Source organism: Gavialis gangeticus, unplaced genomic scaffold (genome assembly GCF_001723915.1).
Source record: "Gavialis gangeticus isolate Ggan-Ray unplaced genomic scaffold, GavGan_comp1, whole genome shotgun sequence".
In the NCBI taxonomy this organism is placed as follows: Eukaryota; Metazoa; Chordata; order Crocodylia; family Gavialidae; genus Gavialis; species Gavialis gangeticus.
Genome location: NW_017729023.1, coordinates 8417707 through 8443810, shown reverse-complemented (window position 1 = coordinate 8443810; position 26104 = coordinate 8417707). Strand labels below are relative to the sequence as shown.

General features: G+C 39.6%; 1 protein-coding gene across 1 annotated transcript in view; it reads right to left on the bottom strand.

Annotated features, from left to right (window-relative positions):
- Positions 1-460: 460 nt before the first annotated feature.
- The window catches only part of CNOT6L (CCR4-NOT transcription complex subunit 6 like), a 33548-nt gene continuing 7904 nt past the window's right edge, over positions 461-26104 (bottom strand). Inside the window, exons 4-11 of the mRNA XM_019516792.1 lie at positions 23990-24079; positions 19854-19922; positions 14963-15120; positions 13705-13859; positions 12818-12969; positions 11138-11365; positions 10185-10387; positions 461-6911 (exon numbers count right to left, since the gene is read on the bottom strand). Coding sequence (XP_019372337.1) covers positions 6699-6911; positions 10185-10387; positions 11138-11365; positions 12818-12969; positions 13705-13859; positions 14963-15120; positions 19854-19922; positions 23990-24079 — 1268 coding nt within the window. The 3' untranslated portion in view covers positions 461-6698. The remainder of the gene's footprint in view (positions 6912-10184; positions 10388-11137; positions 11366-12817; positions 12970-13704; positions 13860-14962; positions 15121-19853; positions 19923-23989; positions 24080-26104) is intronic.

The window sequence follows — 26104 nt, the reverse complement described above, 5'->3', positions numbered from 1 at the left end:
AAAAAAAAAAAAAAAAAAAAAAGATATTTTTCCCCAAATGGCTAGTGTTTAAGAAATCTGCAGCCCAACACTGACCATAAGCCTGACCTGCCTCCCACTGTTGTCAAGGCAAAGTTGCCATAGCTTTCAGTGGAAGCAGGATTGGCACTTAATTCAAAGTTTGTGTGTGCAATACTCTAGCTGTCCAAATGCAGAGCTAAGTCTGGAGTCGGAAACTTTTCCAGAGCACAGGTAGAGTTTTCATAAAATGGAAACAAGGTACTTCAGCAGATTTGTAGAGAAAGGAAGACAGAGGAGGGGAGAGAGAGTTATACTACAGTTTTCAGATGACAGAGGCAGGGTCTCCTGTACCTAGGAGAGAGATATTGCCATTGTGAACAAAAGCAAAGCCTGAGCTTTTATCACCACTGATCCAGTCAAATGTATGGGTTTAGTGAATTACAGGTAAGTTTAGCTAACATGGTGCACACTACACTTTAATTGCTTGGAAAAACCACACTATGCATTAATTAAAAATTGAAGCCAAAGCCAAAATAAACAACAACACTTGTAAAGAGAGCCACCATGATTCTTTGATTAAGAACAAAGACAAATACAGACAAATGCAAACTCGTTAAATTGTCTATATCTTGGAAACTGTTTAACAAAAACATGAGACCAAGTACCAGAATAACCATCCTTCCCCACTACAGCAGTGAAGGATTTTGCAAGCTTAAAAAAAGGAAAAAAACCATGCTGTACTATTTGCAAAACAAAAAAAGACAAGAGTCATATCACTTGGCATGTTTTGCCATCAGAATTATTCAAATTTGAAGTACAAACATACATTCCCCAACTTCAAGCTTATTTCAGAACATACTCCAAGAATATGCATCCCTAAAGTGTGCCATCCTTAGACCAAACCAATCTTAAACTGTAATTTAGATATCATGCTTTATTATCCATTAGAGTCAAATTATGCTGTAAAATTTGTTTTAAACAAGAGCTTATTTTAAAAGGTCGTAATTTTATTGTCATTTTTCCAGTTGCTTTCAATACCTCACCCACAGCCTCTTCAGTTTCATCACTCTCTTTTCCTTACCCTGGTACTCTGAAACAAAATCAAGTATTATCCATCTTGGTGCCAGATGTGGTCGCTACTACACAGGATACAAATGCATTCAACATTTAGGGTTCAGCTTTTAAAAAAATGTTTGTCCCTAATCAGTTGTAGCATTGTCTGGTACCTACATGTGCAAGTCCAATATTCATTTGTTTATAATTTGTAGAAGTTAATTCTAGGCTGACACCTAGCATAAGATGATTTGATAAATGGGTTATTTTATTTTATTGTTTTAGTAAGAGTTTTCTCTGTACTCTTTCAGAAGAGTGTTCAGGTCTTACCACATTATTAAACAGAAAAAGCCCCACCCCAAAATTTCATCTTTTCCTAGACTAGCATATTAAAGATTCCCTGTGCCATTCTGCCTCCATACTATTCTGGATAGACCACTTCAACAGGAAAGAAATTATTAGTTCATTCAGAAGCCCTATGTATTCAACCACTGATCTTTTAAATCACTTTTAACATTTTCAGCAGTAGTGATAGTTGTGAAGACACTAGACACTAGGGATGAAACTATTGGTCTAAAGGTCAATGACAATGCTTTCATCAGCTTCAGTGGGACCAGAATCTTATTCAATGTTACTTCATTTTCTGTTCGGCAATTCATTTTATGAAGGTTGCTAAAAAGCAAAAAAAAAATCAGACCTCAAAATATGTATTATAATATATAATACACATATGTAATAACTATGTTGTTATTAACTCCTTAACTTATGCTGTATGTTAAATATTCCAAAATTTCAAAATATTTAGGAAGACTTACACAGCATATTCTATTGAAACACTGGGGGGAAAAAATAACCAGGTCAAATAAAGAATATAACTACACAGAAGCAGATGACTTCTTTCTTTATAATGTTTAGCCATTATTGATGTCTCAATATGTTTCAGCTCAATTTTCCCCATACAGAAGGGAAAAGAGTCATTCTAAAAGGTAATCCTAAAATGTTATGACATCTATTTTTATGTAGGTATTCCTTGCTAATGAGAACTAACTTCAGAAAAATCTGGAAAGTTACTACCTGTAGGATTATATATACTACTCAGGCCATTTAAAACAATTCCTGTTTAAAGTTTAATATTGCTATAACAACTCCATTTGTTACAGGAGTTGCATAAAATTCAAGATTGCAAACTAATCCTTTCATGTTTATATTGCAGCCTATCATTTTTATGGACAATTAGTATTAAAAAATCCTTTCACTCAGATCTCATACGCCAAGTTTCATGCTGAATTTTTGATGCTGGAAGCCTAGATTTAGAATGGAAACAGTTCTGTTGTAGGGTTTAAATCTGACCTTTAAAAAAGAAACAAAGAAAGGAGAGGTGTTAATAACTGCCCACTACTTCTTCTCAGTTTACTACTGGGAGAATATTAATAATGCACAAGTGATTTAGAAGTCTTAAAACTATTTAAGTGGGCAAGTAAAAGAATGGTTTCCTCACATAACTTATTATAGTTAAAACACGAAGTAACCTTTAATTTCTTTTTAAAAATTATAGTTTTTCTCCTCTCCATAGTCCACACCTGTAACCCCCCACCAACCAAAAATGTAGTCCCCATGGAATCAAGTGATATGAGCCTTTTATATCGTAGTCTACTCCTTGGTAAATTAGACCAAAGCCTTCAGAACCAGGTGCTGAAAGTAGGGCTCCTAAAGTCATATACAACAAACACCAAAACTATAGATGGCCTGATTGTCAGAAATTCTTAAGTAAACCTAAGCCACAGGTACTCAGCACCTTTGCACACCAGGCTAGTAGTAATTTAAATGTCTGAACTTCAGTTTAGGAATCAGACTTAAAAAGCAAGCAGGCTGGGAGATTTTCAGATTTTCTCAGCACTGGCTCAACATTGTCCCCAGTGAAGTCAATTGGGAAATTGTGGGAGTAGTACTAGCATTAAGCCCTTTTGAAAAATGTATAAGTTTGAAGACTGTGGCCATAGTCTATAAACAGAGGAATCAAGGAGCTGGGACTAACAAGAAATACAGTTTAATGCTTCTCCAGATTAGAAACAAGAGTGGCTTCAAAACGCACAAAGTAAGCTTCTTGGTGAAATGAAGTATTTGATGAATGCAAGAAACTGAAGAAAAGACATAGCTTTAAACAAGGCAAATGGGAAAAGCTGGTCTCAGAACCCATTGTGCCATACCTGACTTCAACATGTGGTATGCAAAATGTTCACACTTTACATCAAAATAAATGAAACAAAAATATTCAGGTACATCGTACAAAAATTCTCATTTTTATATACACACACACACACACAAAACCCCGTATCTAACAGATTTACCATACCGAATTTTAAAAAGTTGCTTGTAGAATGGTGTTAGATTTTTTTTTCTCTGCTTTAGGCAGTGCTGTTGCTTTGAAGTCGACACCAGGCACAATATTTTGAAAACAAACTAAGCAAGGAGCACTATACGAATTTGAACTTTTTTCTAGTTATCAGTCCTGAGGATGCTGCAGTAGTCGCAATGTTTAAAGTTAGGAGACTAGGATCAGTGCCCAGTATATTTAGGTGCCCATCTATTTATTGTGAACAACTGTGGTACCTCAACTTTCCAGAGTTTCCTTCCCTCCCCCTTCCACTACCAAAAAAAAAAGCTTAATTAAAGATTTGCACATTCAAAACTGCTCAAGTCCTTGACTTTGTAAGCCAGGAGTCTCCATCCATAACACACACTGACATGTGTGCTAACATGTGTATGATACATGTGCTTTTGTTCAAAAATGTTGCTCGCCTTTAGTCTGTTCAGTTTATTACTGATAGTGTTCCAGATTACTTGTATGTTAAAAACCACAAATGAAAACAAAATCATTAAAAGGTAGCAGCATTTCTGATCACCTGAAATAGAAGCTCAATAAAAGGTAGTGCTCCTTGTTTTTGGAAAAACAGCAGGGCAGTGGGGAGCAGAATGTATGAGAAAAGTGGCAGGGGGAAGAACATGTAAAATTTGGGTAAACACGCCCCAAGTGTGTGCCAACTGAAACACAAACACTCATTTTCACATAAGAGGCTTTGTGCAACATCTATCAAACAGAACAAGTCTTAAAAATTACACAGGATTATGGACGTTCTGAAGAGTGCATTTAGAAGCAGAGAAAACCCAATTAAACACCTTCCTGCAACAGATCGCCTCACTTAATTATAAATCAAAAGAAAATTAAAAAAAAATAAACCTAAGCTGTTTACAATGTTTCCCAATTTATTCCCTCCCGAACATTACAAAAGATTATTTTATTATTATTAATAAACGGGCTCCTCTGCAGATCATATACAATCATAGGTGAACTTTAAATTCCGTTTTATACAAACATCTCAAAAATATTGGGAGTGAAGTATGGTAGGAAATATTGCTCACATTGCTAGTTAACATGCATGTATGAAAGGAGGAAAATGGTTTGTTAGTGCATACCTCCAGAGCAGAGAACCCACCCCTCCAAAGAGATACAGTAGCTGATTACAAAAAGGTAATGTCCACAAAATTAAGTTTTTCATGCTATTCTACTTTCTAGTACTATACTCTAATTACTTTTTCAATTTATAAGCCTAGCAGGGTGTTGAACACTGAGGTATATAAAAAGATACCTGCACCTTGAGGAAAATCCATCTTTAAAAGATTTTTTTTTTTTGGTGTTGCACAAAAAGACATTATTTACATTAATTTCACTCAGCTACAGTAAATGTCCAATTTATATTAGACAATAGAGGATGCCTCCATTTTTAGGCACTTCTGAACGGGAGTTGTGGTTCTGCCAAACCAATCATTATATCCCCCGCTATCCCGCCCTCCCAGCAAAACAAAAATCAGGATAGATTTTCTACTCTAGCCCAATTGATTTTCTATGGATGACTTCCTGTATATAAAAATGACAAAAGGAATATTAATTAAAGAATGGTGGAACAGCCTAAAATATCAGTTTCGCAAGACAGAAGATGGCTCCTTAGTATTTAAAACTAATTTAACAATTTAAATTTGATTTTTTAAATATATGAATGAGACAAATATAGGCTATCAATCTGTTTAAAAATTTCATTCACATAATGGAAAAAATTCTTATTTATTAAAAATATTACATTTTGAGACTAGAAACAGTAAAGTGCATGAAAAGTTTAAAATATAAATTCAAGAAAATCTTATAGCAGCAAAAAAGCAGAATAAAGAAAAACTTAAAAACACAGACACAACCTTTTCTTATTACTGTGCCATTTTTTAAACATTTAAAGCAGCCTACTAAATTCTTTCAGAAAACTGCATTATGTTTACTGCCTCTTGAGGCACAAAGTTTTGAACTGGCCACCTAGAGCATAAAAGAAAAGAGTCCAACACAACTTGAGAACATTAACAGCTGGGAATGAACCAGTAGCTTTTTAATTCAACCCTAACCAACAAAGAGAAACAACGATTATTAAAAGCATATGATGGCTATTTGGCAACTAGGGTCAGGAAAAATAATCCAAGGAATGACGATGGCTACCACTCTCTCCTCCCCCACACACATAAAAACACCTAGACAGTTATTTAACATGCCTGTTGGAGACAGAAGTAAGATCATTTCCAGAGTTGTTTTTCCTGTACCCCTAGTTTGACCAGTTGCATCCAATCCATCTTTGCAACTTAACTTTCCAAAAGGAGACCCAAAGATAGGGTTGGAACAAATTTGCTCTTGCAGATCACAACTCAAAAAATTCTTGCAACAATTTTTAAATGCAATTTCTTAACTTTGTTTCTAAAGTCCTGTTCCCATGCTATGTTGCTGAACAGCTTCCTGCCTTGGTTTGTCTAAGATGACTGTTTAATAGAGTTTGGATTGATACATTTCTTAGTCAGAAAAATAAAAGATTTATGTTCTTCAGAGTTCCGAGTAAATTACCAATATGTCTGCCAAGCAAGAGAGTTTTATACAGCTTTAAATGCTTAGATCTAATTGCTCTGATGGCATATTTCCATCGTAGTGAATGGAGATACATCAGGAGATAATTTAGCCCTCAAATTTCAATAGATATATGCAACTGTCTTTGGTTTTTCAACATTAGCTAGATGGGGAGAAGGGGAGGGCTACACTGTTAATAATTTACAGTCAACATTAAGTGCTTTGCTGATGTGCAAAATTTGTTTTGGGTGCAGCACACATATCTCTGAGTCCAGAAAAAGTTAGTATTTTTAATTATTTGCCCTACAAAACAAGTCCTTTTCATTCAGTTTTAAGTATTACATATTTTCCTTTTAAAAATGGCTCTTTTTGCTACAATTTGGAATAAAGCATTACATTTTAGATAGATTAATATGCAAGTTTTCAATCTGATACGTCTGTTTACAAATGCAGTTTCCAAATGAAACAAAACAAGCTTGCCAGCTTTAAAATTAAATTAAAAACCTGAAAAGGGAATAATACTTTGGTTCCAGCCCTAGTGCCAAATGATACCAATATGCACCAAAATGTGCAAAGTCTCATATCAAACACACAATGAAAGGAGCTTGAAGAAGCAGCTTAAGGTTGGCCATACTTCACTCCTACATACTTTGATTTACAACTGTACAGGTCCATAACAACAGGTCCTAGCCCTCTAAGGGGCAGGGCTCCACTACCTCCTGTTTGGTAAGTGAACACCGTTGACAAGAGGCAGGAGTGGAGGGTGGAGTTCGAGGTGTGTTAACAGTGAGAAGTGGTCTGAAGGGATGTGAGGGTGAGGACACCCAGTGATGTTGTTCTCAACCAGCCACTGAGGATCCAAAGGCCCGAGGACACCAAGCACGTTCATATGAGTGTTGGAATAGAAAATGTAGTCAATTACTCCCTAAAGAAAAAGAGGAGAAAGAAGAGAAAAACAAAACAAAAATAAAAAGATTTTGTTAAAACAAGTCTCACATCCTAGTGTAGTTTTCCAAACACAGATTTATTTTAGCACAAAAAAAATCCAACACTCGTTAACTCCTCTCCACAGTTTGTAGGGAGACGAGCAGCAATTAAGCACCACATATTGCACAATACATAGTGGAGACTGCACAGTTCTAGCAGGGTGGAATTATGGAATGCAATGTCTGGTATACAAGATGGGGGAACCTGCTGCTGTATCATTTACATGATGATAAAGCTTTTTGACTGATCAGGTGTAAAGCTATAAAGAATATAAAGTATGCGATTGTGACAACTATCTTCCAAACAGGAATTTCCAAGAAGTTAATAACCAGCTGGCTAAAAATCAGCACTAAGAAAGTCTTGAATACCAGGCCCTGTACGTGGTTACTAACTAGCAGGAAGTGTTAAACCTACAGGCCTACCACTGTTCGAATATTGTTGCAGTGATTCTAAAAATAAAATAATACTATTGGGCATAACTGTACAACATGTACAGCATATTCACAACAGGCTAATTGGTCACGCAAAACCTGTCATCTTATTATTGACTCTGAAGAGTGCGCTTAAAAACAATTCACTGACACACAGCATTTACTAGTTCAGACCCATTGCTGTCACCTGGGATCACACAATGGATCTTGTGGTTCCTCAATCCTGCATAAGTTGTGCAACAATTTAGTGCCTAAACAGGGGTAAAAATTAGAGCTTTTTGAGAATAATAAGCTGCCAAGTAATGGCAATCCTACTGCACTCGAATGTGATGATCAAGGAAGGAAGACAGTATCAAAACAGTAACATTTAAGCTTAAAAAAGCAGGGAGTCAAGAGAATCTAAGAGAGGCTGAAACACTAGTAGAGAATATATAATCCTGAGGATTTTCCTAATATCTCCTAAGGAATACCAGGCTCAAACAAGCTTGTGTACTGCTGAACAGGAGAAGAGGTATAATCTTAACCATTACAGATCATCAGTAGGGTTCAAGTAATCATTCAAGACTTCAAATCTAAGCTCAGGGAAGACAAAAGCAGAACAGCCACAGTAGATAACATAAAAGATGGAAGTTAGATGGACTAAGATGAAATTCAACGTATAATCAAGAATTTCTGCAAGCACAGCAGAAGCAGGAAGTAACAAAAGGTGTTCACAGCATCACGAGAAAGTAGATAACAATGAATGTCAGAATAATGTAATTCAATACTAAAAGTGATTTAACTGCGTGCAAGTTTGCCCCAGAAGGTGTCAAGCGAGATCTGACCCAAATCTACTTTTTACCAGTAACGTATTAGCAGAAATTCAGGCCTCAGAGTTAATTTATTGATATTTATCAATTTGAAGGTACACACCATATTGAGTTTCTAGCAAAACTTTAAAAGGCGACATTAAAAACAGCTGCTAAATCAAGGATTAGAGAGCTTCCAGTATACCTTACTTAAGATTAAACTCTAAGGGTCATCCAAAGAAACACAGATGGAAGGCTTGCTGTCATGTATATCTGGCAAGTGGGTTGAGCCAGACCCTTTGAAGGATGCCACCAGGTGGGAGGATGTAGGTTAAGTATGAGGAGATAAACAGCTAAGCACAGACTCAGGCTTATCCCTGGCTGGCCAACCTCCTACCGCCACTGCCTAGCCCCTCTGCAAGGAGGTAAGCGCTGTAATACAGTGGTTTTCAACCTTTCTTCCCTTGAGGACCCCTAAAAAGTTTCAAATAGAGGTGCAGACCTCTTTGAATTCTAAGTGGGGGTATTCACATATTTCTGATTGATCAGTCATCTTTCACAGACCCCTTAGACATAGGGGATTCCAGGTTGAAAACCGCTGCTGTAATATATGAATTAGTTTTTAAAATTGAGTACCACTAAATTCAAAAGAGTTATGGAGAACTGCCTGAAGTCCAGACAAGCTGAGAACCACTGACCTAGTAGTGGGTGCCCTCACTAGCTCTACTTCTGTAAGAGGTGATTAAGCAGCTAAATTCTTGCCATGAAGAAATTTAACAGTAGGGCACCACATGGTTCCAGACAAAGACTAGTTTTAATTCAGTATAGAATACCCAAAAGTGTGAAAGGAGGCAAAACAGTAAGGTGACTTATCTACAAACAGTTTAGGTTAGCTAGCTTGAGAAAGGAGTGAGAAGAACTTAAAAAAGTACTAACCGAGAGAATCATGTGGGCAAGACTGGTACGTGAAAATCTAGATCTGCTACACAAATTGTAAGCACATATTGAGGCAGGAAAAGAATCTCAAATATTAACACACACTACTGACTTCCAAGTAACTTCACGATGTAAGAAAATGTTGTCAACAGCTTAAAAGGTTTTTTTCTGCCAAATGCATCTGTAGCCCATAAGCAAATATAGTTAAGAATAGTTTGAAACAGGGTAATTTAGAAAAATATTATGCTATTAAGTTGCAAGGCAACGTGTTGCTTTCTTTTGGAACACTACACTCAATATTGACCACTACATCATATAAAAAAAAGTATTACAGAATTAGAGAATGCTTCAGACATAAGGAAAAAAGGAAACTGAAAAAGATGAAGAATACTTACCTTGCAAGGAAGTGAACATGACAGAACAATAAATGGAAGAGATGTGAAGCATGTCTTCTTAAGTCTTAAAACATGAAGAGGCAGGGAACTTTCAACATATTTAAAAAATGGCAAATTCAAAGCCTATACCAGGGTAGGCAACGTTTTTTGGCCGGAGTGCCAAAAAACCCACAATGTCTACTTTGGAAGGTGCCCAAGCGCTGACATGCTGGAGCCCGGAGCAGCTGTTTGCAGCCAGGCCAAGGAGCCCTGTCTGCTTGCAGCAGGGCTTGCAGCCTCCCAGCTTCCTGCTGGGAGCAGCTTGGGCTCTGTGGCTGGCAGAAGCTGCTTAAAGCCTGGCTGGTGGTGGCATGCCGAGCAAAATGGCCTTGCATGCCATGCTCGGCATGCATGCTGGGAGTTGCTGACCCCTGGCTTACACAATGAAGTAACTTAGTCACAACACAGACTGTTACACTGACGTTGGATATCATTAAGATCCAAAAACTTGGCTCAATTCAAAATGACTGAACATTTTTGAAGACTCTGGAAAAAAAATCTAAAGGAAATATGAACAAAACCTTTGCAACAGCAGACGTAGAAATAGCTGTCATTAAGTACAAGGCATGCTCCACTACACAGCTCATGAAATTTTGGTGAGGCACTGTACTGACCCACTTACTTTGAAATCAAAAGTGTAATTGGTGTAAGGCATCAAGTTGTTTTCATAGGCGCTCTTGAGCTGGAAGCCATGTGTGATTCTTCCTTCAGAAGCTCCATTTTTTCCATTACCACTGAAGTTCATGAGACACTCATTGTAACGCAACTCTTTGAAGTCCTTATGGTTGTCAGCTACTATACCATTGCTTAAGTATTCCACAACACCTGTTTTCAAAATAAAGATTCAATTAGTTGCTTTAAATCACTATTGAACTGTACCACACCACACAAAGATCTTTCTTATCTTTGTAGTCTAAGTACAGATATATCTGACAGCCAGGGATTTTTTCCCCTCCTCCCTCCAGTCTCTCTGGGAAACGTAGGAACTTCTTATTAGCTGATCAAAAGGCTCTCCAACAGCTTTGGACAGGGATATTAAAAAAAGCTTAAGATGAAAAAAAAAAAAAAAAAAAAAATCAATCAGTATGGTGGCAGCCAGCAAGTATTTTTGTGCAACTAAGCATCAAAAAGACTATAGCATATCCATTCATTTCACTCATTTTATTTTCCCACCCCCAAGTGCAACAAACCATAAATTTATTCTTAACTATTTCCATTCCTCAAGCATTCATTTTGACAAATGTACCACAATTTTATACAAGATTACTACTATATCTAAACTTGTATTTAAATATACCAATGCTAGAGGTTTGATGCACTATACTCCAGAATTCTTACCATTTTTTTAAAAGCACAGCAAATACTACAGTAGTTCATGTAATCATGAAAGATTATTCTAATGGAGTTATAGAACTTGATACAGACTTCCAAAACCAATAACAGCTTTTTGCCACTAAAAGATTTTATCAGTAAGTGATGAGGTACAAACACACCAAACATCTTGGGTGGAAAGATGACCCAAAAGCCACCTTCTAGTAAAAAGAGTAAAATCAAAAAGAAGCCATTTCTAAATACCTGAATCAGGCAAGGAATTAAGATCCGCACACAGCACCAGAGGAATAGAATTAGGATCTGCTGTTGGGCTACCAGGCCTGCTAGAGGCTCTCTCAAGGATATTTTTCAGTTCTGAGACAAACATCATAGTCTGAATGAGTTTCACATCTGAGTATTCAGGGTCCCAGTGCATGTGGGCATTTGCCACAATAAGTAGCTGTCTGTCCACAGCATGAAGAGCCTTTATACCTAGATAAACACAATTGGTACAAACATATTGGTTACATGAATGTAATGAATTCCCTTTCCATATGCAACAGATATGTTAAACTTTGCACGGTTATTAGCTGGAAGTTGACAAATTAGTGAATGGAGAACCTCTTACTTCTACTGAAGAAGTTTTTCTCAGAGACGCAACACATTCTATTATTTGCTTACAGATCTCAAATATGAACTTTTCAAAAGGTAAAGGGGCAAATTTTAACTCTCTCATTTGATATAATTACAAGTCCTTTCAAGGATATTAAAATTAAGTGTCAATTGCTAAGTCAAGCTACATCCTTCAAACACTGGTATCGTTATGTGACTTGGTAACAATAACAGGTAAGAACACAAAACAACTACAGTGATAAAATGACAGCACTGCTTCTATAAAAGAAGATACTATCTCTGGAATACACTTCAGCGAAACTTTATTCTAAGGACATTGACCCCTACTGTTAAACTATTTTTAAAATATTCCACCTCTACTACCACATACTAGACAGTTTTAACTCACTGCAGTAGGTTTACTCCCTCCTAGGTGCTATAGGATCTGGATGAGTTTCAGGTTCTCTTAATAGGATACAATTTAAGGCAAAAAAAGCCACCTAAAAATATAAATGCCACCACTACTCATTGTTTAAAGTGTTAGACGGAGAATTTCTGCCTTTCTTTCTTGTAAAAAATTGTTTTCTAATCGGATTTGGGCCTTTCCCTAGTCATATAAAGTCCTATTGTAGCAACAGTGAAGCCAAGGCTACTATTTGTTCAAGACTGGGGAAACTGGTGACCAGCTAGGAGATAGTTTCATAAAGAAATTTACTCATTCCAGGGCTATATTAAAAATCCCAGAACACTGACGGTGACAAAGTCATAGATGTGAATGCTTTTTAAGCAATTTCACTCACTAGTCATCCTTCATGAAAGGCTGTTTGAACCTAGTTCCTTTCCAGTGAGTTATTCAGTACCACCCACTGGAGATGTTAGACAGAGAGAAGTAAAACACTAAATAGAAAGAAAGATGAGGTCTCAGAATGAAAAGCTGAGCAACAGCACCTCCTTGGCAGAAGGAGGTTTTTTTACATGGACACACCTGCCTGAGGAAGTATGTTCAATAAATAGGGGGGAAATGGAACTCAAAAACAGGTAGTAAGATGGACTTGAGAGGAGAATACCAATTGTAACCAACATTCAGGTTAAGCAGCTAACAGAAAACACCAATTTTTAAAAGTCAACTTGTGTCTTCTATCTCAGGGAAGAGGTTTCCAGTTTTGTAGGAATTATCATCAGAGTAGCTAACTCTATGGTGTCCCATTCCAAATATTTAAGGAGCAGTCATATGAAGGCATACTCTACACAATTTAATAAAATAGAAGTCATTCCCACCTCTAACAGGACCCTGCCCTTCTCAATCTGAAGGAAAGCAGTTGTCATACATACCTGTTGCAAATAATTCTTTGTGCACTTCTAGCACCACAGCAACTCCAATGTTGTCCTTTGTCATGACTCTATTTAGCATAGCTTCTGAACCTTCAGAATTGGCCATTGCTACCTGGTTGAACTCCACAGTGTGCTTCTGCACCAATGTGAATCTGTGTAAACACACAAGCACGTGTAAGAATGTCCAACATGGTCATTTAGCGCACAGCTGCATTATACACTTACTGAAGTTTAAGACATTTTTTCACAGCCACGTTCCTTAGGGCCCAATCTCATTTGGGGCTTCTTTGTGCAAGAGGTACAAGAGTTATCCTTACCTCCACCCATTTTCTCATTCTTATAAAAAAATTCCCTTGCCTTTCTAAGAATTTAAGTGGGTGAACCTCTTAAGTCATACCAAATTGGCTGGCTGACTCAAATACAGCCACGGAGAAGACATTCGATCTCTTTTACATGCCACGGAAAAAGTCTATGTTAATGGCAACTAAGCTACTGTATTTACTTAAATATAAAGACAAGCCCCAATAATTAGATTCTAAATATATTATAACAAATTTATAAATTTCATATTTCGGGTACAGAATCTAAGTATTGGAGGGTTGTTTGGAATCCCACCCCAATGCTACAGCAGAGAAAGCAGTGACTGGGGGGTCAGGACCGGGGGGGGGGCCTTGCCCTCTGCCCTCCCCCTTTCTTCCTCCTGCAGTCTGAAAATCAAGTGAAGCACTCTGCAGCAATCTCAGTATTTTGTTTAATAGCATACTAACTTGACTGCCACTCCTCTTGCAAAAAACACTTTCCCTCCCCAAATCCAACATCAATGTTTTGAGTGCCACTGTTTTATTCCTTATGTTTTGCTTGTGGATGAAGTTGCTTGGCTCCCTTACTTTTCTGTCTTGAAGAATATTGCACAGCCATCCACATGCTTTTTCTCCTGCTCAGACATGATTTTGGCACGTGACTTTGGAGAGAAAAATCCATCATATCCACGCTCTTTTAATGCTGGCAGAAAGAGGGTGAAGTATTGCTCTGTTTCCACTTCCTGGAATTGAAAACAATTAACATTACAATGAAGAAAAATCAACAGATTATTAGTATGAACATCCCCTCAACCATACCCCTCCCCCTGAGATGAAAATATATTTCATTGAGTAATTTATGCCAAAACTAGATTTATATTGCTTACAGAGACCACATCATATCACATTATATTAGTTGTCAGATGGATGGAACGTATTTGGATTCATGCACATCAAAAGTAAAAGGAATTACAAAAGAAAGGAAAGTAACAGGTGTATTTTGGGTATAAATAGGAGATCGTCAGCTGTTTTTGACATCTGAAAGAGGATACTATCCTAGGTTTGTGTGTCAGATTTAGATATCCAGCAGCCATTAATGCTGAGCTTTTTGAACTCGTAGCAAATCTCCCCTGTTCAATAACAATGTTTGATCTCCACAGAAATACACTGCTTGGGTACTAGGCTTAGCTTAAGCTTTTACAGAACAAGACAGTCATTTTCTTCTTGTGATTTTTTTTTCCTGCACAACTAGCAGAGCTAGTTTCAGAGTGGTTTCAAAGTGGTTTCAGAGTGGTTTCAAAGTGAAGCTGAGGACATTTTTAAAGCAGCAATAGCCAGCTAACCACACCGAACATTTAAGATGAACACCTACAACTGAGTTGGGAACACAGACACAAATCTGGCACAAATGCTTAACTTCAAGCATATCAATGGTTCCCTTGATTTCAGAAGAACACCTTCAGGCATGTGTTTAACATGAATAGTTACTGCACAGGACAAGCATTATAGCAGATTAATTTAACAACACACTTCTTCCAAACATAAAGCTGTTGCTGCTTCTCAGCCAAATCCATTACTGTGCAAATCATCAACAAGGAGTTAATTTGTTCTCTAATATAGAATTTCCAGTGTAAAGTTATGATTAGATTTTCTAATTTTGCCTCAGTTGTTTAACATAGTTAATGAACAGGAACAAAATATGAATAAGCTACGTATATATTTTGTAATGGTAAATGTTTTGTTAAACAGATAGAGAACAATGCTGTGAATACAATATAGGTCCAAAATACACAAATGAACTGCTCCTCCATTTTAAAATGAAAGCCAAAAAAGTGGTTACATTTACCTGAAGACTAATGATATCTGCATCACAATGCACGATTTCTTCCATGATTCCCTTTTTCCTATACTCCCAATTTAATGCCCAGGATGGGCAGTAGCCATATAGCTGCCGGGTGGCATATTTATCACACAATACATTGTAACACATAACTGTGAATGAAGCTAGGAGGAAACATAAGGTGGGAATATTATTTATGAAGGTTGAGGGGAAAATAATAAAAACTTACTGAGAGACTAATCCTACCATATTTTTGCATGTTTCTTTACTTGAAGTTAAGAAAGCGTTTCAAGTAAGTCGCTAGGTTTTTTCTCCCAGAGTTTCACTAACCAGTGTCATAAGAATCCTTCAAAACTTTGTTACTGGCACACAAAGTTAAACTTTGAAAAAAGGATCTAGCTTGGATGTACAACATATACTTTTGCTTGCACAAAGAGTAACGGCTAGTAGAATTTGTGGTCAGTCTGCTGAGCTGTGCCGAGCAGTTACCAGTCTTGTACACACTAAAGCCTGAGAATAATTAAAATGAAATACAAAGACTGGATTAGCTCAGTTGCAAGCACTTACAACCCCCCACCAACTTCAGCAGCTGTTACAGGTGCAACTGACAAAGACAACTGGGTCCCTATATAGCCATTTTGTTGCTCATCAATATCCAAAAAATCTGTGCTGGATTTCTGTTTGGGAAAAAGGAAAGGCTAGAGCTGTAACGATTGCTAATTGAGCCAAAGACCTGATATTTATGGCTGCTGCTACCCTGAAATGACAGCTTCAGGTTTAAACCCATATAATTATATAGCATCATAAAAGCAATTTGTCAGAGTATTTGCAAAATGTTTTGACAATATTCCTTGGTACCCAATGAAAGTATGTGTACTGATATATTATAAACACTGTATGCCACTTTCCAAAGCATTACTGCTCTGAATCTTATTGGTTCTCAGCAAGAAATTGGCTATAAAGATACCGAAGCAGATATTTTTATTCCTAATGAACCAGCAGATTTATTTTCCCTCTCTTATGCTATAAGCTCATTGGGACTAAAGAGGAAAAAAAATGAAATCAGATGTTTTAGACTTGAAGCAACATTTGAGGATACAGCAACACTTTAAGCTTAAAAAATAACAAGAAGATCTCTCATGCTTTCATGTTTAAATTTAGACATGGAACAAGAAGAAAAATTTTCACAGAAGTGGAGAAAGTGTTAATAGTGTTCATTGAAAACAAAGAGCACAAAGGGTAGAAAGAGACCAAAACGCCATTCTTAAGAATTACTTCTTAGTGCAACAATTGTTAAGCCTAAATGCAGGCTAATATGTGGGTTTCTTTTGCAGGCGCAGAAAAATCTCAGTAGCATATTCATGAAAGTTTCATAAAACAAGACCAAAAGCAGCAATCATCAAAAACAGCTCTATTTGTTGTATCTTAATAAATGAGGACTCGATAACAAAGACTAGGAAGTTGATGTAGCCACACCCTGCATAGCCTAAATAGAGCAGATACTGCAAATATCTCTGTGGAGAAAATATTATTAATATTCCATATTGTGGAGAATTACAAGGAGATGGGGGGTGGGGGGGGCGGAAGGACACCACAGTGTAAAACCTTACTGGAAACTAGAGACCTTAATGGAAACATTGCCAGACTTAAATTTTCAGATATTTTTGTGTCTCTGATTATTATGCATCTAAAACTACAGTATTCTTTCGAAATACAATACTGCATATTATTTGCAAAGTCATGTGTCAGTCTAAACGAAAGGGGTTTTTGTTTTAACACACAAAATTTACCCACTAGAGAATCCTACCTAGTGACATTATTTTAGACACCAAGGTTAGGGACAGACATTACATATAAACCAGTTTAAGTGATCAGAAACCTGTAACCTGTTTAAGCCTGTAACAGAACAGATGTTCAATGCATACAAACCAGTTTGAAAACAGCTGAAACCGGTTTGAGATAAATGTGGTTGAATGTAGCATCAGACTTAACTGATTTGGGTCAAACTGATTTATGCAATATCTATCCCAAACCCCTCGCTGGCTTAAGATAAACCAGACACCCCCAGCATCCCGGCATGCTCACTGTGCTGAGTGGGGCTCTCTGCTCCACAGCAAGGCTTGCCCCCGCCCCTCTGCTCCCTGGCCAGAGCTCCAGCAGAGACCTGCAGGCACAGAGCATTTGCCTGGCTTCTCCCTGCTAACCAAGGATTATTACCTCCGCCCCTCTGCCTTACGCAGACACCTCAGCATTAGCTAGCAGACCACATGCTGGCTAAGGTCCATGCTGTGGGAGATGACAGGCAGACAAGCTTTTTGGACCTTATCACCAGGGAGCTTAATGTCCTTCCTTGGCAGAGCTGTTTAAGAAGAGCTCCATTAGTTAATGGAGAGAGGCTTTGTTTTCTTAATGGGTTGATAAACACTGAGTTAGGGGTGATAAATATTCCCTGCTCTGCTGCTTAGGAGAGGAGAGAATAATCAGAGTGTCCTGCTAGGGCCTGGCCACGCTTCCCTCAGCTCAGCCCTACTGAAGGGAAGGGAGAGCTGCTCTAGCACCCTTTGCCTCTAGCCTGAGCCACTGCAGGCATGTGCCTGCATTTCTGCGACGTATGTCTGGTTACAAAACTGGTTCAGCCTAGCCAAGTTAGACTATCCTGCAAAGACTGAATCAATTCAGGCTCAGGCTTTTTGAATGTCTGTCCCTAGCACTAAAAATTCTGACTGACCTTACTCCTATTTGTTCCCAGCTTTTGGGCTGATGCTACTTGCAAACAATATTAAAGACCATTATGTAGGAATGCAGTTAAAAAACAACAGAATGTGCAAAGTAACAGTATTCAGCAATTTAACAGGTCAAGTAAGCACAGTACAGAATAGAGGTTTTTTTGTTTTGGTTTCCCTGATTAGTTATTGAATTTTTGCTCTGATGGTCCATTCAATTTTTTCCTATACAGTTCCTCACACTGGTGCTTGCTCAGCCAAGAATGCTAGATAAGGGCTCCTATATTCTGGCCACAAAGCAGCAGGAAGAACACAGCTTGATTTCTCAAATCAACATATTTGTAGCACCAGCTGATCCTCAGTGTCATCTGCTCACCCATAAATCGGCACAAATTTGGCTTGGAAGATAACAAAAGGAAACAAAACCCCATGATGGCATGTGAATCTTTGGTTAAAAGCCACATACACACACACACAGAAGCAATCCAGACTACAGCCAAAGGAAAGAAAGGTGAGCAGGGAAGAGGAGAACAGAGAAAAAAATGTTAGTGCAGTATTAAGTTTCAAAGACCTAGCACTTCACAGGGCTTTTAAAAATGTTTGCATAGCTTTGGGTATGACACTTGTCCAAAATTAATTTCACCTGCTATAGTAACAGATTGTTGTTCTGCCTTGTACTTTGGAAGGCTTTCAGAAGAACACAGTAGGGACCAGGAAAAGGAAGCAGTGTGGCAAAGAATGTCCTCTGCCTAGAAACAGCATGCATGTGGGGTTTTTAAGGTGCTTCTTGCAGGTTAGCATAAGCAGCAGCAGATGGCACCAAGATTCAATTACAAAGCATGGCATGCATTATATTGTAGCTAAACTCCCCAGGGGATGAGAGGAATGAAAGGAAAGTGAAACCAACACAGAGGGTTCTTTACAACTGCATTTATCACCAGTCTAGAGATGTGTGTGGTATTTGTATGCAAGTAGGAGTGATTGGGGGGGGGGGCTTCTCACTAATTTTGAAAAATAAGCCAAAGCACCTTTCCTTTGTCAATTTGAGTTGAATTGAGTAGATGCCTTACCTCAGGAGCATCAAACTCATCTGGCCCCAAGGGTCAGATGAGTGGAAAGGGACCAGTTCATGGGTGGGATGAACAATATGGGGCTGGTCCTGTGGGCCAGATAGAGCCCAGATTCTTCCCCTCCCCCAACATGCTGGATCCTGCCCCTGGTTCTGAGACCTGCACTGCACATGGCATGTCCCCAGAACAGCCAGAGCAGGTGCTAGGTCCAGCACGTGGGGTGCAGGAGGGGGAAGGTGTGGTCCCAAACCCTGTGCCAGTGCCATATAAAACTTGTAGTCCTGGAGAGGGTGCTGCATGTAACATGTCCCAGACAGGCTGGGGTGGGCACTGCATGCAGTTCATGTTCTGGGCCCTATGTGTGCAGGGCTGGTCCAGTGCATGCCATGAATGTGTCAACTGAGGATGCAATGGCAACACCAGGGGCTAGATGTTGAGGTGCCATATCTGAACTGTCAACAGACTGGTACTTTTAGAAGAAGCAAGTCCAACATTGGAAAATAAATGTTTCAGTACCAAGTCAAAAGGTAGAGAAAAAACTGCAATCTGTTTCTGAACTGATGCCACAAAATCAGACAAGAGGCATTTTCAGCACAGAGGTGAAGAAGAGACTGTATCTACATGAATAACTTGCCATTTTTAATTCTCTGTATAGAGAGCTCCTATACACATGCAGGGAGCCTGCTCTGACATGGTGGAAATCCAGTGCATCAGAACAGACTCAATCAATCGAGTTGGCTAAAGCATGAAAATTAACACACTCCAGCAGCTTCACGTGTCACATGCATCAGTGTCGCCACGTGTCTCCATGCTGACAAAATGGCAGTGGCGTGCTTTGAAATAAAAACACATCTGATGAGTTTTAGTTCAAAGTGCAGGGACATATGGCAACACTGATACATGCGACAAACAGGCCCTTTAATTAGAGAGTCATACTAATTAAAAGTGCCCAGCACACTGGGAACACATGTCAATTAACAGTAGACTGTTACGGCATTTTTACAACAAGAGCCTAAAATACTAAACCTAAAGGTGTCTGAGGCGCATTTCAAAATATAAAGCAGGCACTGGCAGAAAGGAAAAAAGGAATAGCCACAAAGTTACCTGAGGGCAGAATTTGGTCTCGTTCTTTTAAAGTAATCCATGGCCTTGCAGGCAACTGCTCTGGGTGAACTGAAACATTCAGAAGAGCAATTAATTTAGTACTTACCAATATAAAAATTATAATTTTAATTTACAATCCAAACTGATGCCTCAACAAGTGTTTCAGACTGTGCTACAGTAACCCAGAGACAAGATACACCCCATTCACATGAAATCCATCAACCTATTTAAAGCTTAGGAAAAAAGACAAATGGGGGGGGTAAAACCTCATTCAGAAGACACAAAAACACAAATTCAAGAAAGCAGCAAGTTCAGCAATCAGATAGGTCCCCCATGATTTCTCCTAGAACTTCTTTACTAATCTTAATAGTTTATAAGACCATTACTGAAACTTTTCTACTGTTAGGTAAGACTGCTTCTCAGAAAATAAGCTTAATCAGTCATCTGGGGTGCTGGCAGTCATAGGGGGGAGGGGGAGAAACAAAAAAACACACAGCAAAAACAAGACAAAAAAACAACCCACGCTACCAGAAACAGCAGTGCATTATTTCAGCATTGCTCCACAGGATCGATATAGATTGGGTGCTTCAGTGGGGCTTTTTGGCACTTTTAGCTAATGCTGATTCAATCAGCTATTAAATAAAAGTGCCAAAAAAGCCCTGCTAAGGCACCCAATCTCTACAGATGTTGGGAAAGCCAGATGCAACCAACTTGCTGCCTCTTTGGGGCACACACTGGGCTCGGTGCGAGAGTGTGCCGAATTTAAAGCAAGTGCCATGTTTGGATTTTTTTCCACATCTACAAGCAGCTAAGGTTTAGATACTAAAATTTATCTTCTAGGACCTTGCTCACAAGATAATCCATCTGCATACATGGTATGAATGACAAAAGGAGGTTGCTTTTGGGTTCATTTGTTTAAGATTTATAATTCAATTCCTTGAAGTGCAAAACCCTAGCAAGTCATATCAAGGCACCAATATTTAAAGAACACATTAGCTGAGAAAACTTACTAAAAATTTTATTTAGCGTTTCTTCCAGACAGGAAGTCTCTTGTGAATGTCAAATGCATTTTTTAAGTAATCATCCAAAATTTCAATTTGTGCTTAAAATGTTTATGGGTTGGATTCCTTTTGACCTATACATTTCTTTGATGGTAAAGCAGTGACTAAACTATAAACTAGCAGTTCCAAAACTATGGGTTGCAACCCCAAATGGGGTCATGCTGAAGAAAAGTTGGGGAAGCACTGCTATAAATCAATAGACAATTAAACACCACTGTTTGGAGCTCTTTTATTCAAGAGGGATTTCTAGACTGAAGCTGATAGGCAACTGAACCAAGCTGCTGGCAAAATCGCCCTCATACTTGTGAAAAAGTATCAAAAGAAAGCACTGGAAACTAGATGTCCTCTACTTTAAAAACAGGTTATAAATAAGGGGTGCACTGAGAGATTTTGGAGGCCCATACTGATAGCCGATTTTTAAGGAGGCATATTGCTTAGATGCAAGAGTGGACATAAACATTATTTACTTGGATTTTAAAAAAAGACAGTGTTGCACCCAATTCTCACAAGCAAACTGAGTAGCTGTGAAGCGGATTTTTTCACAGTAACATGGGTGAAAAATTGGCTTATGTGATGCACCCAGAGAGTGGTGGTGGATGGGTCAGTTTCCCCCTGGAGAGATGTGGGCAGTAGTGTCCCCCAAGACTCTCTCCTTGGACCAGTACTGTTCAATATCTTCATCAGTGATTTGAACAAGGGTGTTCAAAGCACTCTGCCCAAATTCGCAGATGACACCAAACTATAGCAAACACACTGGAAGGCAGGGAGCAAATGCAGGTGGATTTGCATACGCTGGGGAAGGGGGCAGATCAGAACAGGATGCAATTTAACAAGGATAAGTGCAAGGTGCTGTACCTGGGGAGAAAGAATCTCCAATACAACTATAGACTTGGAAGTATCATTCTGAGTACCACGGCAGTGGAAAGGGATCTCGGAGTCATAGTCAACGCAAAAATGAACAAGCCACCAATGTGATGAGGTAAGTAAAGCTAACTGCACTCTTTCTTGCATTAGTAGGTGCATGGCAAGCAGGTCTAGGGAGGTGATACTTTCCTCTCTACGTAGCATTGGTGAGACCGCAGCTGGAGTACTGCGTCCAGTTTTGGGCGCTGCACTTCAAGAGGGATGTGGATAACCTTGGGAGGGTTCAGAGGAGGGCTACTTGTATTGTTGAGGATCTGCAGGTAAGATCCTATGAAGACAGACTGAGGGACCTGAATCTCTTCAGCCTCTGCAAGAGAAGGCTGAGAGGTGATCTTGTGGCTGTCTATAAGCTCATCAGGGGGGCAGGGGCAAGGGGGGTCAGCAGGGAATAGGAGATACTCTGTTTACCAGGGCACCCCTCCAGGTTACTACAAATAATGGCCACAGACTGAAGAGCAGATTTAGATTGAATATCAGGAAGAAATTCTTTACCGTGAGGGTTGCCAAAATACAGAATGGGCTTCCAAGGGAGGTGGTTCTCTCCCCTACCTTGGAGGTACTCAAGAAGAGGGACTGGACACGCACCTGGCTGGGGTTACTTAACCCCAGTGCTCTTTCCTGCCTGGGACAGGGGGTGAACTCAATGACCTACTAGGTCCCTTCTGACCCCAGAAATCTATATTGGGCAATACTGATCTGATTTCCAATACAGCTGCATGCAGCTGGTAAGTTCACTGTGGTGGAAGGGGAGGGGGGAGGTAAGAGGTATGAGGGGGGCAGATCAGCACCCCCTGTGGTGAGGGAGGGAGCAGAAGAAGGTGCTGCCCAGCCAGGGCAGGGCACAGGATGGAGCTACAGCTCATGCCATTACATGGACCCCAGAGGGCATGGGAGGCATGTGTCCTGGACCTGCGTGGGTCAGGGTGGCTGGGCTGCAACCACAGGCTGGAGCTGAGGCTGCGCCATGATCTTCTCTGTGGGGGCTGGGCTCAGGGCAGGGGCTACAGAAAGGGCTGCAACTACTCCAGATTTCACTGTAGCCCTGCTCCCAGCTGATGCCCACCCAACGCAGCCCTGACTCTTCCTCAGTGTGTGGGTGGAGGTGGGGCATTGAGCCAGGGCTCTGCCAGGTGGGTGGCAACGGCAGTGCTGGGAGCAGGGATATGACAAAATCTGGGGTGGCTGCATCCCCTTTGTAGCCCCTGCCTTGAGCCCAGCCTGGCACAGTCCCAGCTCCAGCCCACAGCTGCAGGACGCCACACCCTGCTCAGATCCAGGGGCACATGCTCCTCCCACAGCTGTCCCATGCCCTGCCCCACCCCAGCTGGGTAGCACCTGCTCCTACCCCCTCCCTCACTACAGGGGGCATTGATCTGCTGGCACCCCTTCCCTCCCCTTCCACCACAACAGATTTACCAACTGCATGCAGCTCTCCATGCTGCCAGCTGTGCTTTTCACTACCTGAGTGCTGCACTGCAGCTGCACACATGCACAAGCACTGATCAGCCAAATTATTGGCCGCATCAGGCCGATTTCTGATACAGCCTATTTTCTTTATATTGGTACTGATCTGGTATCAGACGGTTTTATTGGCGCACCTCTAGTTATAAAGCCAGGAGAGTGACTCGGCAAGCTTTTCCCGGTGTCATCCAGGTTTGGTACAGGGACGTCCGAGCGAAACGTTAGCTTCATTCCTCAATCAATTTAATCCTGGGCCATTTGGTGATGATCAACAACACTGCCAGTTTAGATTAGAATTTAGGGAATCATATGTTGTTTCACCCACTTCTCTCAGACATGTGTGCTTGTGCATACATGCACACACACAAACTGCTTTGGAAAAGCTGTACCCTTTTGTCTCTATCACCACTGGATTAACACACAAACCCACAAACAAAAAACTAGAAATCCAGGTGAAAAGGGCCGCATATCCCAGAACAAAGCCAGGGCTATCCTGATAAAGATATTTCTTTATCCTCTACCACTGGTTGATACAATGCTACAAGCCTGTATTTATTTCATGGCAGTACACAGACAGTAAAAAGCAGTCAGAAGGGAATCAATGCAGACCTTAAATTAATGGGATTAAATACAAGAACAGTGAAAGCGTTCTGGAGCTCATTAGGACTAGTAAACTTCTGGCTTTGTTACCTGCTAGATTGTCAAGCATGTAGTTCAGTAGCTTACGTGTTCCATCTGGGTCCTGGTACAGACTGAGAATATCCTGTGATAAAGGATTGCCTGCAAGGGATTCATAACAAAAAATGCAATAATTAAGGACTCTGAAACAAAACTTGCAACTTAATTGAACTTTCCAACCTCAGAGTGGATGGGCCCAATGATCCTGTAGTACTTTTTCCTTTTAGTGTCTACCTTGTGAAGATGATTGTTAGAGAAATAGCTAGTATAAAATATTCTTCCTTCATATCAATTCAACCAGACCTGTACCAGAAACCAGAATAGTCTGTTCTTGGCAAGGATGAAAAGAAAAAAGAAAGAAAGAAAGAAAAGCATGAAAAGGTTCTCTTTGGAAATGGAATTTGTGCACTTAAGTTTTGCACCAATACAGAGTTATAGAAGAGCATTTTTTTTCTTTTTACATGCTGAGAGGTAGGAAGATTGGGAAACCTCTCAAACCAGACACACTTCTTGTAGCTAAATGAGCTCTTGCACACCTGCAATCTGAAAAACTGAGCCATTAAAAACACCTGGGCACTTGCATGGACACCACCCAGACAAAAGGGCAGCATTAAGTCTTACTAAGAGAACTGCTTGATATTGCCTTTCAGGCCAGCTTCCCAAGGAAGGAACCCACCTTATTGCACATTTCAAGCTTCCCTATTCTATACGTTTTGTTTGCAAGCCCCAAACCTTGAGAGATTTGAACAGAAGGTAATCATATTTCTGTGCATACTGAAGGTCACCATACTTCCAAAACAATTTTAGGATTAAATAAAAAGGTTTTCATAAAGGAAAGCCCCAGGATAAGTACAACCCAGACCACAAGACTTCAAAAGCCTCTGTAGAAACTGTGTAAAATGTTAAAAGTTATGATTAGGAGTTACCCAAAATCCTCAAGATGCTTTAAAAAATTACCAGAATTTGAAAAGCTCTCTCAAAATATTCAATACTAGCCTCATAAGAAATTTTTTTCTCCCCCCTTTTGGATAGAAAGCTTCTCTCTACTTTTATATAAAAAAATAAAATAAGACACTCTGGCTTGAAATCTTACTCTATTCTCCCTTACCCATAAGGGAGGGGCGTGGGGTTCTAATCTTCCTACAGGTTTTCTTCCTTCCATCTTGGACTGAGTTGAAAGTCAAATATGTATTTCATATCTTTAGCCTTTGAAGATTTTCCTCTTGAAAGATATGTATAAAGATCACATTAAGTGGTTGTTATGTGACTATATAACCGCTGGAGTACACCACAGTGGATTGAAGTATTCTCTTCTGGTAGGGCAGGGCTGCTGGGCCACATGTGCCCCCCTAGTGGTTAATTCACTCACCGGCACTGTTCCCCAATAGTTCTGTTGCTGCTGGTGTTTTTGGACTTCCCCTCCTTCCCCCACCTTCCACTTCCTGTCCCCAGCCCAAGGGGCAGAGTGGCATGGCTCAGCAGGTCAGCGTGGAGGACCCATGGCCCAGGCAGCATGTAGCCCCCAACCACTCAGAGGCTGGGCAGCTCTTTGCTAAAGGAGGGGACATTTCAGTGCTTTTTTGCTCTAATCTCCATTGCATTCATAGTCTCTTTGCTCTCAGAAAGCCCTGAAGTGCTTTCTTTTTTACATCATCTCCATGAAAGATGACGCATCTTATAGAGTAAACTGTGATTTTCATAAGACGACCAGATGACAGAAATCTGACCTCATTCATAACAGTTCATCTTCCTCTGAAATAGTCTTCCACCTTTGCTTCTCAATCTGTAGGCAGTTTTCAGATGCATTCAAAAACGTTTTTGAATAATTTTTAATTATTCTGCAGTCTGTAAACTGGAATAAGATATTAAAACAATACAGCTCTTGGAAAGTTTTTAGTAGAGCAGATGTAGATAATGAATTCATAAGAGAAGGTTCAAGCACAACATACACTATTCCACTGATTAAGTGCGACTTCCAGGAACTAAGCAAAGAGGTTTCTGGAACAAGAGTAGCTGAAATAGCCATTCGTGCCATATGTTTAAGGTATGGCTTATTGTGGAATGGAGTCTTGGGGTGCTATGCAAAGTCATACAGCCCAACAATATCACTCCACACTTACAAAAAAA